A 15,056-nucleotide genomic window follows, 5' to 3' on the forward strand; every position below is an offset into this window, starting at 1 on the left:
TCCCTGAGGTAACAAGACTGCCCACAAGCAAGACAGTTGTGTGTCATCTTTTTTCCAGGTTTCTGCTGTTGTTGTTGCATCCCTACAATCTCCTTCACCATTTTTTCAACGTTATTCTTAGTTAACCCTTGTGCTATCTTAGATGACCCCACCCTTACATTGACGTGTTCTCCCTACCATGACAAAGGTGGATAAAGGTGGAAAGATTTCAGGTAATCCATGGACACCAGTGAAAATCACAAATCATTGAAGAAAAAAGGTTCAGCGCACTGTCTAGTGGGTCTAGATGACCCAACTCCCAATGTTAAATACCTAGGATAGCACAAGGGTTACAGGAGCTTCATCTGGTTTAATGCTGGGGGGGGGCACTGGAGCAGATGGGATAGTCACAACTGGCACAGTTACAGTTTCACTTCCTTCAGTGAGTTTTTGCCACAGCTGCTGGGTCTCCAAAAGTTTTACGGTAAATGATGTTCTGAGGTGGGTTACACCACATAGCGATCATATTCATGGCATGTCTCACAGGTGGAGACCCAGGCCAGAGTCCCAAGGCTTCCATCTCTGTTTTCATCCAGATCCTCTGCCGGGGAGAGCAGTTCCAGCTGCTAACATCTTGGTCCTATCATGGAAGTGGTGGAGCAGCAAGCGTTGGCTGAAAGTGAGCAGGAGGAGGAGCTGCAGACAGAGCTGAGGTTCTTCCAACGACTGCTGCAAAGATAACATGAGTTTTTGTTAAATAAAATATTATCACAAAGTCCAAATGAATGTAGTACTTAGCATTTTGTCAAGAGTTATTGCACTGACTGTAGGTTTTATGCTGCACTCTTCTTAAAGATGGCACCGTTCTACTTTGAGACGGTTCCAAAGCGAGCAACTCTGATGGTGGAGGAGTCTTCACTGGAGCAGATGAAACTGGTGAAAAAAGACAGTCAGAAACAGACAGGACGCTGCAGCAGAGGAAAGCTGACAAATGATCCTCAACACTCACCTGCATGTGTAGCAGCAGGACAGCTGGACCTCTCAGGCTGGTCTGGATTCAGATAAACAGAAATTTCCCTCTCAACAGTTCCAAAGCTGAAGTCCTCCTTGTAGGCACTTCTTCTAATATTTCCAAATCCAATAGCTTCTCCATCTCTATCAACGACTTCTCCATCCTTCCCTCCTCTCAGATTAAGAGTTTTGGTCTCATCCTCGACAGCTCACTTTCTTTCCAATCTCATATTAATAAAATCACCCGTTCTGATTACTTTAATTTCCGCAATATATATCGTCTCCGCCCTTCTCTCACTCCTCATACTACTGCTGTATTTGCTCATAGTCTTGTCACTTCTCAAATCGAAAATTGTAATTCCCTCCTGTTTGGCTTGCCCCATAAATCTCTCAATAAACTGCAGCTTTTCTAAAATTCTGCAGCCCGCATCATAACCAGGACCCTATTATCCCACCACATCACATCAATTCTTCAACACTTACACTGGCTTCCCATAAAACAAAGAATTAGTTTCAAGATTCTCCTCATAACCTTCAAAGCACTCCATAACCTGGCTACACTCTACATTTCTGATCTTCTTCACTATTCCATTCCCTCCTGGTCTCTCCGCTCCACTTCGTCTCTCCAACTACATGTCCCACCTGCCCGTCTTGCCACCACCAGAGCTTTCCGTCGCTCCGCCCCCTAACTATGGAATTCTCTTCCTCCAGATCTATGCAATACTGACTCGCTGCCACTGTTCAAATCCAAACTAAAGACTCATCTCTTCAAATAATCATACAGTTAATCCATTCAGGTAACAGAACTTAATTTGTCTGTTTTTCTATCCTGTTTTATGTCTTTATGATTATTCATGTTTTACTCTGCTAATTTCTTATTAATGTTTTCTTCTGTTTTTCTTATTTTTAACATTGCAGAGACCATAGGTGACCTGAAAAGTGCTTGAAATAAAATGTATTATTGTTGTTATTATTATTATTACTAATGCCCAAATAATTTATTACAGTTCTTTGTTAGTAATTTACAGTAATTTTAGTAATTTACTTTGTTAGTAAGTTACACTAATAATTAGTTTCATTTTTTTATCTTTTGATTGACCAGGAAAGGTACCACATAATCCATGTGTAACCACTTTATTCTGACGTATTGAGACGTGTAATTTTGTTGTAATTCATCTTCTCTAGGACTGGCTTCTTTCAATCATTTTTATACTAAACCCATGCAAATAAAATAATTCTGTATTTACCCCTGACAACAAACAATGAATAGCAATCACACAACGATTGCTCACACAAAACACCTGCATTAGTACAGAACGTGGCCAACCAGCAAACAGAAGAAAGGAAAAGGTGATCTTGGTTCAAGACAGAACCATCAGGCACCAGCAGCAGCAGCAGCTAGACCTTTACTCAGTGAACCTGAAAGAAAAAAAGTAAACATATGAATATCTTTCTATTTGAACAGACACTTTTAAAAGTGCTTTGTGTAAAGAAAGGACTGATCTTAGACTTACGTGTAGTCTTATATAAGTTTTTCAACTACTAGTACTACTACTACACATACAAAAACATAATCAACATGTGATGCATGACGTGTGCACGTTTGTACTGCTCACTTGGCTGGGTTGGGATTGTTTTGTAAACATGTGGGTCCTGTCATCTTCTTCACTACATGTCCCCGCTCTTTAGTAAAAGAAATAAGAAAACAGGTTGGAATCAGAAGTAGTAAATAACACTTCAACAATAATGAAAAAGTACCAGTGATGGAGAGACAGACAGCATCATTCTCTCCAACTCTTCATCATCAATTATCACTAAAGAAGACACTGAAAAGATGGGAAACATCATTTTTTAACATGTTTACTAACATCAGCATGAATGTCTAGTCTGCCACAGACCTGGAGGACTAGAAGAAGGTTTAGGAAGAGCAGGTTCTGAAGAACTCTGAGTCTGAGCCTCTTTCTTCTTCAGGTACTGCTGGAGCAGGAACAGTTTGCTGCTTAAAACCCACTGTTTCCTGAGGATAAATGATGCATATCCATCTTCTCTTTTCTCTCTTGTGGGTTTCGCCTTCCTTAGTAAAAGCAGAAGGAGGGAGGACATATGTCCCCATTACCAATGTAGGTACGAGTGAGGCATGGTTAACAGTTCAGTTTGTGTGGTACAAGGGAGTGGACCTGAGGCATGCATTTCAGTTAATTCTGAAAGTTGTGTGGCCACGATCTTTAGCTCTGAAGTTATTCCAGATCCCACTGACTCAATTCTGACTCAATTCACAGCTTGAGCATTTGGATGAAAAGGACAAGGAGCAGGTTAAGACTGGGTGTAAGGTTTTGCGACGCACCAGATATTTACACTTATATCATAGCAGAGGTATATCTTAAACAATGGGTATATTATTTTTGATCAAATGTTTTTAATATGGTGCCTCTCCTGTTGTAAGTGTTGGAATACTGTGCCCTGCACTCCTGTTTAAGTTTTTTTGGTTTTGTGTTTTGTTTGCCGCTCCTCACGGGCTCACTCGTCATGATTGACTAATCAAGTGCAAGAGCGAACCACTTATTTTCTAATATGTTTGTCATTTTCTTTGGCTGCAAGATTTTCGTTGTTTTCTCTTCGTGTATGCTCTTCCTGTAAAGTCCTTACTACTAAGAGGATTGGGAAAAGCACCCCCAAAATCTCCCTAGTGGTGAAGAAGTATATTACATCCGAAGTGTTAAGAGCTAGAAAAATAAAAAAAAGTTCCACTTTCTGGCCGCATTTACACTGCATGGTTCAATTGGACCAATTCCGATTTTTTTTCCTCTCATGTCGCACAGATCGGACACGACCCGTGAACGTGTAAGCAGGAAAAATGCGCATGGATTCTGTTTTTCTCAAATCGGATTCAGGCCTCATTCACATGTGGAAATAAATCGGATGCGAATCGGATTCGTGCATTTGCGTGTGCCATGTAAGCAGACAAATCGGATATTCACCACTAAATGCGAGTTGTACCTCAGAGACGTCAATTCAGGACACCACCAACTGAGATCACGTGACTTATTATAGGTGCTTTTGTGCGCTGATTTTGCTGTTCGAGGACAGCTGGAGCCCCATCAGCGTGTTACCTTTCAGCCTCAGGCTTCAGACCATAGTCGGAAACTGCTGTTATTTCCGGTCCAGTCCTGGTCGGGACGCATACGGTAATTAATGAAGCGGGACACCGTTGCTCTGGAACAGGCTAGAAGCCGTTTATTTCTTTGCTTGGATCAAACTGTTCACACAAATACTTCCTCATTCAAAACTCAGAGAGAGCACATAAGCCGGCAAAAAGGAAAATGAAGATAACTTTAAAATGTGGTCATCAATGGAGTCAAGGAGAAGCAGGCAGGTCTTCAATTCATCATTCTGCTCCTGTGAGAAACACAGAACTGATCACTCTGACTCTTGGTTCTACTTTATAAGAACAGAATATGAACTCAGCTCATGTTTCATGGAAAAAGTCAGAATCAGTCATAGTCTGTGTCTGTAACAGTTTGATGTGTTTGTGTTGTCACCTTGTGTTCTGGTCCATATGCAGACTGATGCAGTGATGACTGAGAGTGCTGCTAAACCCACAGGAACATAGATGATCCTCCACCAAACACCTTCAAGGAGAATCAAACCATTCAGCACATTTTCTCAGTAAAATGGAACACAAACATCATCACCACTTTGATGCTGATGACACTTGACTTTTCTTTTCTTTTCCTCCAGATGACACGACTGTGTCAGCTCATGTTTCTGTCTATCCGACATCCCCACTTGAATTAAAGAAAAACGTCTTTAGCTGAGTCTTCCAGCACAGCAGCTCCATTTGCAATCTTTAAGGAAGGCTAAAAACTGAATCATTTTAAAACTTCCAAAGCACATTAAAACATTAAAATGAAGCTCTGTCTGTTTTCAGACATTTATCTTATGGTAATTTATTACCCTTTATGATGCTGACCTGTTTTTTGTTTCTTTTTTTTTTCCCCTTTTTGTCTGTTCCTTTGGGTAAAAATGTTTGCTAAATATTTAAAACTAAATCTTGGCTTCTGCACCTCTAAAGGACTTCAGTTGGGATGGGTGAAGTGCTGTTAACCTCCAACTTTGAATTTTGTCTGGTGGTGGAAAGAGTTCTTCAAGCAGATGGAAGAACCTCAGGAGGAAGAGCAGCTAAATACTGAGTGATTAGTTGTTGGTTCAATTCTGAACCTTTTCTGTGTTTAAGCATCACATTTATTCTCTGATGGTTTCAGAAGTGTTGAATTTGACAGTTGAGACGAACTCCTCATAAAGTAACTAGTGGTGTCTTGTTAAACAAGTAACTACATCATTATTTCTATGTAAAGAGTCATTTTATCTTTCACTGGAAGTTTGAGCAAAAACAGGGACTTAGTCTTTTGATTGACATGTGAGAGTTGAACCCTCAGCTCTAAAACATTCTCACTGGGTTTCTTCTGACAACAATGTAATGAAAATGTGTCATTTTCTATTGGAAACATTATAAAAAACTGTTTCTCACACAGCATCTGATTATACTTGTCAATATGAATAATTTCACGTTTAGATCGAACAATAGAAGTGTTCATATTTATCTGCATATCAGTTGATGTGTTTCAGTCTCATATTCACAAACTTAAAGCTTTAAATATTAAAATCAAAACTTACTCTTAACGTTCAGTCCAACCTGAAACTCGGTCACCATGTGTCCTGATGTGTTGAACTGTCTGCAGGTGTAACTTCCAGCATCTTCATCTGTGATCTTCTTTATCACCAGAGAACATTTCTCTGTAAGACTCAGTCTGTCTGATTTAGATCCAACATCTTTGTGAATCTTCCCGAGTTCAAACAGGGTAAATGTTTGTCCTGAATTACTGTACAGCCAGGTGATTCTGGAACATCCATCACTGAAATCATTTGCATTTTCACATTTCAAAGTGACTTCATCTCCAACTCTGACAGTCTTCTGCCTGAATGTTTGAGCGTCTACAGTTTAGAGAAAGAGAGAAACACAAACATGTTGTGTTGATCCTTTTCATGAACATCTTAGACATTTAACATGCATGTTTAAAGAATACACTAAAGTCAATGTGGTTAGCAGCCTGCTGTCATTAGCATTAAGAACACAACAAGTCATGTTCCATGCTTTCAGAAAGGTCATGTTTGAATCTCTGTCATGTTTCTTACCTGTAAATGTGAGCATCCATGTCAGAAACAGAGGGAAGTGAAGTGATGTGAAGTCAAACATTGTTCTCTCCTCTGCTCTTCTCTGTCTCTTCTTCTCTCAGTGTTTTCTGTCAGAGGCTGAAGCCAACAACAACCCACACTCTGGACAGAAATACATCCATTTCCTGTGGTTAGTTTTTCCTCCACTATGTCACTTCAGAAGTTGTGTTTTATCAAGTAAGCCCATCAAATATTTTTTTTTATTATTCTCCTAATTATAGCGTCATCAGTCTTCCTCTCCTCTTGTCTGCTATCGCATCCTCTTTCACAGTCATCACTTACATTTGTTCAGCTGTCTGTTTTTTCCATTGATCTCTAGTTTTCAGACAGAAAGTTGTTTCTCTACAGATCTCCAGCCATCCTGTTCTTGTTTCCTAATCCTGTTTGGACCTTGATCTGTCCAGGAGTCTTTCCTCTCTGTCCTCTCTCTGCATCACTGCTGGTCTTGAGAGAAAAACCCTGGTTCTGGATTGTGAGAACTGTTGGTGGATGAGCTTCTAATACCAAGTCAGCTGATTTGGGGTTTGTGACTTCAACCAAATACAATAAAAACAGAATAAATAATTTATGACAAGAAAGCTCTCTATTTAATCCTCTCACCATGTTCCAGGAAATCTCATTTATTGATTGTTATTTGACCGTACACACTGCAAAAATGGACACTAAAGAAGTAAAAAGACTTGTTTGGAGAAAATTGTCTTATTTTGTGTCTTGCAAGAAAAGTAATTTTATCAAGAAAGTTATTTTCACAGCAAAATGATCTTAGTTTAAGAAAACATGTCTTAGACTACAGCTTTTTTAGAGAATTTGAATTTTTGGTAAGATCAATTTTCTGACCTCATTGGCAGATTTGGTTTTTGTTGCTCATTTAAAGAGGATTTTTGATTAAATTCTAGAGCACTCACATTCTGACCAAAGTAGGGTTCGTGGGCCAAATTTGGCTGGCCAAATGTTATCTTCTGTCCCGCCAAGTCGTGGCTGCAGATGCCGTGGTTTGTTTAAACCCCTTAACCTCCTGTCCATTGTCTATGGCAGGGGTGTCCAAAGTTTTTTGGGTGAGGGCCAAATACAGAAAAATGAGCAAAGGTCAGGGCCGCACACAAGAGGTGACATATTGACACATGATTACTGTGTATTTCTAACTCACCTATAATGTGAAGAACATTGCTCTCAGTGGAGCAGTGATGCTGATCTGTGCCACATAAAACAAGCGCACGTCAAAATGAAACATTCACTCAGACAATGAAATCTCATTCCAACCAGGTAGTTCAGAATGGGTTTGAAGCCAGCAGATCTTTACATACATAGCCGTTAGTGTGGTTGACTGGCAGAGTGCACGATTTTGTAGATTATAAAGAGTCGAAGTCCTGTTTTCTCAGAAAAGTAGACCAATAAAAGGGCTTATGGGTGACCACCCCACTTAAAAAAATATTCATTTTCCCACCCTGTTTGAAATGACGATTTATCGTATTTCGGGCAGATACTCGCTGCAGTGTTTACAGTTAATACCCTAGGGGCAGTCAATTAACTCACCTGCTCAGCGTCCTATTTAAGCCCAGGTGCGCAGGTGTTCATTCTCTTTCCTACCTTCAGCGCTCATTCTTCGCCCCACCCTCCTCCCCGGCTTCCACCTGTGGGCTCCGTAAAGGGGGGGGTTTGTTACCCGAAAGTTTTATGGAAATCTCTCATGGAATTGAACGGAGCCTTATGCCAAACGAAATGTGAATGCCAACTTAAAGAATGTGGAAAATGTCAAATAAATATTTCTTACTGCAAGAGTTGTCTGTTTGAAATCTTCTACATTCACTTGCTATCTTGCGTTTCTTCGGTGCTGCCTTTTCTGGTGACTCGTAGTAAATATGCTTCTTTGCTTAATGTTGTTTAGTGGAGAAAACACCTGTTGAAACTTTCCTGCGCGGGACTTCCCTTTGCTTTTCTCTCTTTCCGACAGTGGTCATGAGGCGCAGGGGAGATTTCCTCCAGGGCCGAAGGCGATTCTCCTTCGTGGTTCACTTTCCCGTTCAGAACTCTCAGCCACAGAGTGGATTAAGAACGACTCCAAACAGTTATTCTGGGGGGGAACACCTTCTATTTATTAAAATGCTCCGTCCTCCGAACACACAATATATCAACCCCCCACACCTCCGCTCCGTGCTCACACACCCATCTCCACCTGCACGCGCTCCTCGTAGTCTGCTATTATATATTCATGAGGGGAAAAAACCTGCCGAACCGACCCTAAAACCGCCCAAATTATGCATACCCACCCAAAGCCATTTTTACCCGCGAATTTAGAACCAAAACCGCCCAATTGGTGGAAAACCGCCCAATCTGGCAACACTGGCTCCTCCCCCCTCTCTCGTGGCACGCGCACCGCTCAGCACACTCCGCAACACACCTTTCTGTGACCGACTCCATCTAGTGTTGAAACTGAGAAGTGCAACAGAGTTGAGCTCAAGCGCCATGTGCGGGCCATATTCAATTATATTTTCAAAATTTGCTGCGGGCCAATAGAAACAGACCCGCGGGCAGCAGTTGGCCCGTGGGCCGTAGTTTGGACACCCCTGGTCTATGGCGTTCCATAACTCTACGGCTGTAACTTACTTTCAGCCTCCAGGTGGCGCTTTTAGCATTCTCTCTGTCCACAGCTAAGGGGAAAAAAACCCAAGAGTGAGTCAGCGCTTGGCTTTCAACTCGGACACATCGTAGCTATTTTTAAAACATAATTAGTGTTAAAAATTCCCAAGAGCCTTCACTGTCTCCTCCAATTCTTTCATTGGCCTTCGTTTGTCAAGATGGAGCAACAACATCAGTGGCAAACAGATAAGAGGCATTTTTTTAAAAATATGGAAGGAGGATTTTTTGGGGGGCAGAAATCTCTTCTAAGGCTGTTTGTCTTGTTTGCCAGCAATCTGTGGCTGTACTGAAAGAGGACAATATACGTTGCCACTATGAGACTAAACATGCAGTATTCTCCAAATATAAAGGTGAGGCGCAAAAGAAAAAATCTATCAAGCTTCTAACTAAACTTCGGTCACAGCAAGCCCCCTCATGAGGCCCTCGACAGCACAGGGGGATTATTTATTATTATTTATTTTTTTTTTTTTTATTTGTTCTGTTCAACAACTGAGCAAACAGATTAGAGCTGAAGGCCTTTTGTGTTGGACAGGTTTTACTTTCACAAAAAGAGGTTATAGAACTTTAAAAATCAGAGTGTAGATTTGTATAAAACCCTTTTTGTTACTTTATTATTTTTTATTTATTTGTTACATTTAGTGTGTGTGGGGAGGGAGAGGGGAAGAATGTGAGGGGGGGAATAAAAGGAAGAGAGGTGAGAAAGTGGGGGATACAAGCAATTATTTGAATAAGTTATTATTTTATTAAAATCAGATCTGCTGGAAAGACAAATATTACATCAAATGTGAAAATCTGACACGAAGATAAGCGGAAAATATGTGTCCGTCAATACACTGTGGGTTAGGAGGAGGGATGAAGCAGACAGGGAGCAGTGTGGCAGTGTGCACGTGCACGTGGGGGTGGAGATACATGCATGCTGCCGAAGTGAACCGTGTGTTCATAAGGGGAACCAGATCCTAACCAGCCCAACCAGCCAGACCAGGAGAGGGGAGGAGAGACCCCCAGGCCAGGAGCCCCCCCGGCATGCTTCAATAATGGGTGTTATGTGTTAGAACTGTTAATATGTAGGCAACCACAAGGGGGCGCCTGTAGGCGTTCAGCAAGACGAGTTTCCTCAGGCTGAAGTCACTCCTTTAAAAGAGCATGAAAGAAGTTATCCACTGAGAAAAACTAAACCACCTACAAGATACTGTGTCTAGAGTTTGTACAGTTAATAAAAAGGGTTGCAGTTGTGTTATTTATTGTTGAAGATAAGTTTAAGCTGCTCTTCAACTACTTGCTCGAAGTGGGGAGGAGATGTTATGTGTTAGAACTGTTATTAATGTTGGCGACCACAAGGGAGCGCCTGTGGGCTTTGAGGAATTGTTCAACAAGATGAATTAGAGTGTGTTGTAGCTGTGGAACAGAAATAAAAACGAATTGAGCTTCCAAGTCTGCCTGATGACTGATTTGTGCTGCACCAATGGCCACAAACACAACATATTTTGGCGAAGAGGTGTGACTCCAGTGTCTGCTAAGGGGTGGAAGTGACGGATACGCCGAGTGCTGGTCACTGATGGACGTCCACAGTGTGAGCTAACGGCTATTGAGCTAGCTGCGAGTGGGGCCGCTGCACCTGTCTTCAACATCAGAGACCTGGCGGGAATGACTCAACACATGGACCCGTTTGAACAGTCCGGGGAGCAATGGATGACATATATTGAGAGGTTTGAACATTTTGTTCTTGCAAACGGCATTGAGGACGACAAAAAAGTCCTGGTGTTGCTGAGTGTGCTGGGCCTGGAGACGTTTGGATTACTGCACAGTTTAATTACTCCAGTGAAGCCTGGTGAGATGACTTATAAAGACATAACAGACGTTTTACAGATCCATATTGCTCCAAAACCGCTGGTCATATCAGAGAGGTTCAAGTTCCACAAGCGAAATCAGGAAGAAGGAGAAACGGCATCGCAGTGAGTACTTGGCTGTTTGAAGAGACTTTCCGAACATTGTGAGTTTGGCGCATATCTGGAAGATGCACTGCGGGACCGATTTGTGTGCAGTCTAAAAGGGGAGACTGTGCAGAAGCGCCTGCTGATTGAAGAAAATCTCACTTTCCAGAAGGCAGTAAACTTGGCGGTGGAAGCTAAGACAGTGGCACGGGATGCACAGCAGTTAAGCGGGTCATTGAAAGTAAATGGTGTAATTTCCCAGAAGTGCAGAAGATGTGTTAAAAGAAACCGTATGGAAGAAGACTGTTGGTACAAGGGTCGTGACTGTCACCAGTGTGGAAATAAAGGTCACAATAGTAGGATGTGTAAGAGTAAAGGGTTCTCAGAAGTTGCAAGGAAACAAAGATTGCTTGAAATAAACCATTTCAAATCAAAAATCAAATCAAAAAGAGTAAACAAGTCTTTAGAAGTAAATCAACCAAGTACAAAGTTCGAAATAAGAAGAGGGTGTATGTAGTTGATGCAAATGAGGGTAAAGGGGAAGAAGTTGAAAGTCACGCTGATGAACTCTGTTACTAGTGATAAGAAATACAGTCGGATCACAGTGTTGCGTGCAATAAATGGGCAAGAAATGGAGATTGAGCTGGACACAGGGACTGCAGTGTCTTTGATCCCTGTGGGACTGTATGAAACCAAACTGAAACAAGTGCCACTACAGTCCACTGATGTAATCCTGAAAACTTACACGGGAGAGCCGCTTGCATCGGAGGGTGTCATAAAAGTAAAAGTAAGGCTAAATAATCAGTCGACAACCCTGATGTTGTATGTTGTGAAGGTTGATGGTCCACTATTTTTTGGTGGAGAGTGGCTCAGATCCATTAGACTGAACTGGAAAGACTTATGCTGCGACATGCTGCGGTTTTCTCCAGCAAATTGGGCACATTAAAAGGAATTAAGGCGAGAGTGACTCTAAAGGATGACTGTGTGCCCAAACCCCCCCCCACACACACACACGTATGGTGCAGTATGCTCTTCGACCAAAGGTGGAAGCTGAACTTAAACGCTTAGTTAGTCTGGGTGTCATTTCCCCTGTCGATCACAGTAACTGAGCCACACCAGTGGTTCCAGTAAGCAAGAAGGATGGCACTGTGAGGCCTTGCAGGGATTTTAAAGTAACCATCAACCCAGTTCTCGGTGTGGACAAATACCCAATTCCACGCATTGAGGATTTGTTTGCATCCCTGGCCGGAGGCCAACGCTTCAGCAAATTGGACTGGTCAAATGCATACCTGCAGATGGAAGTTGAGGAGGAGTCAAAGAAGTTGCTGACCATCTCAACAGAAGACAGGTTGTTCTGTTTCAATCGTTTGCCATTTGGAATCGCTTCTGTACCCACGTTATTTCAGAAAGCAATGGATCAGGTGCTCTTGGGGTTACCATTTACCCACTGTTACTTAGATGACATTTTGGTCAGTGGACCAGATGAAGCGACTCATCTGCAAGCATTGGATGCAGTGTTGAGAAGGTAAGGAGAGTATGGTTTGCATGTAAAGCAGGACAAGTGTTTGTTTTTCCAGGACTCAGTGGAGTACCTGCTACATTATTGATGCTGCAGGGCTTATTATTTTAAAGTGCGTGCTATCATGGAGGCACCATCACCCAGCGATTTGGGGCAGCTTTATTCTTTCTTGGGAATGATTAATTATTATGGTCATTTCATTCCTGATCTTGCCACAGTTTTAAAACCCTGGAATGTTTTGCTGCAGAAGGGTCAAAAATGGACTTGGTCAAAAGCTTGTGAGTCAGCATTTTGTAAAGCGAAGGCATTGCTGGTGTCACAGGATGTGTTGACACACTACAATGCTGGACTGCCGCTTCGTTTGGCTTGTGATGTTTCCCCTTTTGGGGTGGGGGCGGTACTCTCACATGTGATGCCGAATGGTGAGGAAAAACCTAAAGCTGTTACTTTCAGAACTCTGAGCAAGGCCGAGCAAAATTATGCACAGCTTGAGAATAGTTCCATCATTATCTGTGTGGTAACAAGTTCACTCTGCTTCCAGATCACCAGCCTCTGACTTCTATTCTGCTGCTGCTAGAATGCAACTTGGGCTTTGTTGTTGTCGGCTCATGAGTACACCATCGATTACCGCAAAGGAGAGGCTCATGCTAATGCAGATGGTCTCTCAAGGTTGCCATTCCCACATTCAGAGGAAACAAAGACAGACACGGTGCAGGTGTTCTATGCGGTGTAGTTAGAAACTTTGCAAATCAGCAGCGCTGAGATCAGACAGGAGACTTTGTCTGACCCTGTTCTGTCAAGAGTGATGGAGATGGTCGCGACAGGATGTTCTCCTGCTGCCAAAGATTCTGAGGAGTTGGCACCTTTTCTGCTGCACAGAGATGAGCTCACAATACAACAGGGATACCTGATGTGGGGTTGTCGAGTTGTGGTACCCAAAAGTTTCATTTCATTTTCATTTATTTGTTTGTTTAACAAGGACAGTGCACATTAAAGGCATGGCTGCAATGCGCCAGAATTAGCCCAAAGGCTATTTTTCATCTGTAGTCCCTGGGCAGGTGTTAAAATCGTCAACCTAAAAAGTGCGAAGCATGAATTAAATGCATTAATAAAAAATATACATGCACAATAAACAATCATTTAAAATACATAAAACATGTACACAGTGAGAAACACAAAAAACTAATACAGAAGACACAAAGGTGACAGATCAGACAAGGAGGGGCAGACATTAAAATAGTTCAATGTAGACATGTTTGTTGAGATATGAACCAGTTTTTTAGCTGCGTCCGTGTGTGCTACATGAGCTGCATTCTGCTGGTAAAAATGAAAAGTTTAGCACAGAGTTATGTGTCGTGGCCTAACATTGACTCCCTGATTGAGTCTCAAGTGAAATCGTGTCATTCCTGTCAGCAGATACAAAGAGAACCAAGCTTAGCCCCTCTCCATTTGTGGGTTTGGCCGTCAAATCCATGGGTAAGGATTCATGTGGACTTTGTTGGTCCATTTAAAGGACACATGTATCTGGTTGTTGTGGATGTTCATTCCAAATGGCCAGATGCACAAATAATAGACAGCACCACTGCTGGAAAAACCATTCAAGTTCTGAGGAGTCTTTTTAGCCGCCATCCCCAAATCCTGGTCAGTGATAATGGACCACAGTTTTGTTTGGAGGAGTTCGACAATTTTATGAGGTCCAACTCCATCAAGCACATTCGCTCAGGACCTTATCACCCTGCCACCAATGGCTTGGCAGAGCATTTTGTTCAGACATTTAAACATGCATTAAAATCGCCTGAGAGGGATGGCTTCGGTTCAACAGAGATTGGACACCTTTCTGTTGACTTATTGCAACACTACCCATGCCACAACTAAGGAGGCTCCTGCAATGCTGTTTCTAAGGTGGTTGCGTCGTACAAGTGAAGGTTGGAGAACAAGGATTGTGGAGACGTCACGCTGATCAGATGCTGTCACGTTTAGAACCAGTGAATCAGGATAGGCAAGACTCTGCTGTGAAATCATGGTCTAGTCAGCTGGAGTTACCCTCAAGTAACACTGTGGGTACTCCCGATCACATGGTTGCAACTGATCAGGGACAGGATAAAAATCAAGGATCCACAAAGACAGGGCTGGTTGATACACCTGAGTTTCCTCAGGCTGAAGTCACTCCTTTATGGTAAATGGTGTATACTTATATAGTGCTTTCTACCTTCTTTTGAAGGCCCAAGGCGCTTTACAGTCACAGTCCCATTCACACACACATTCACACACTGCTGCTGCTGAACACTGGCGCCAACCTCCCACCAGATGCAATGTGGGGTTCAGTGTCTTGCCCAAAGACACTTTGACACATGGGAGTGCAAGGCGGGAATCGAGCCTGCGATCCTACGATCATGGGTCGACTGCCCTACCGCTGCACCACGGCCGCCCCTTTCAAAGAGCATGTAAGACGTTATCCACTGAGAAAAACTAAACCACCTGCAAGATACTGTGTCTAGAGTTTGTACAGTTAATAAAAAGGGTTGCAGCTATGTTGTTTATTGTTGAAGATAAGTTTAAGCTGCTCTTCAACTACATGCTCTAAGTGGGGAGGAGATGTTATGTGTTAGAACTGTTATTATGTTGGCGACCACAAGGGAGCGCCTGTGGGATTTAAGGAATTGTTCAGCAAGACAAAGAAGAGCGTGTTGTAGCTGTGGAACAGAAATAAAAAAGAATTGAGCTTCCAAGGCCGCCTGATGACTGAT

The 15,056-nt window shown here is 42.4% G+C and overlaps 1 protein-coding gene across 29 annotated transcripts in view; it reads left to right on the forward strand.

The window, feature by feature from the left end:
- The window catches only part of LOC110013731 (uncharacterized), a 33,598-nt gene extending 23,308 nt beyond the window's left edge, over positions 1 to 10,290 (forward strand). For 14 of the 29 annotated variants that reach the window (XR_013657388.1, XR_013657386.1, XR_013657387.1 and 11 more), the window contains one exon: positions 526 to 761. Coding sequence is in view for 4 of the 29 variants with exons in the window: in XM_078950161.1 (XP_078806287.1) it covers positions 526 to 656 (131 nt within the window). In the remaining 25 variants the exon portion in view is untranslated. Of the gene's footprint in view, positions 1 to 525; positions 7,999 to 8,173 lie in introns of those variants that run through there. The other 15 variants (XR_013657377.1, XM_078950159.1, XM_078950162.1 and 12 more) reach the window with 11 other exon arrangements.
- The last annotated feature ends 4,766 nt before the right edge of the window (positions 10,291 to 15,056 follow it).

This window comes from Oryzias latipes, chromosome 7 (assembly GCF_053564925.1).
Source record: "Oryzias latipes strain Hd-rR chromosome 7, Olatipes_Hd-rR_3.1".
NCBI classification, from domain to species: Eukaryota; Metazoa; Chordata; class Actinopteri; order Beloniformes; family Adrianichthyidae; genus Oryzias; species Oryzias latipes.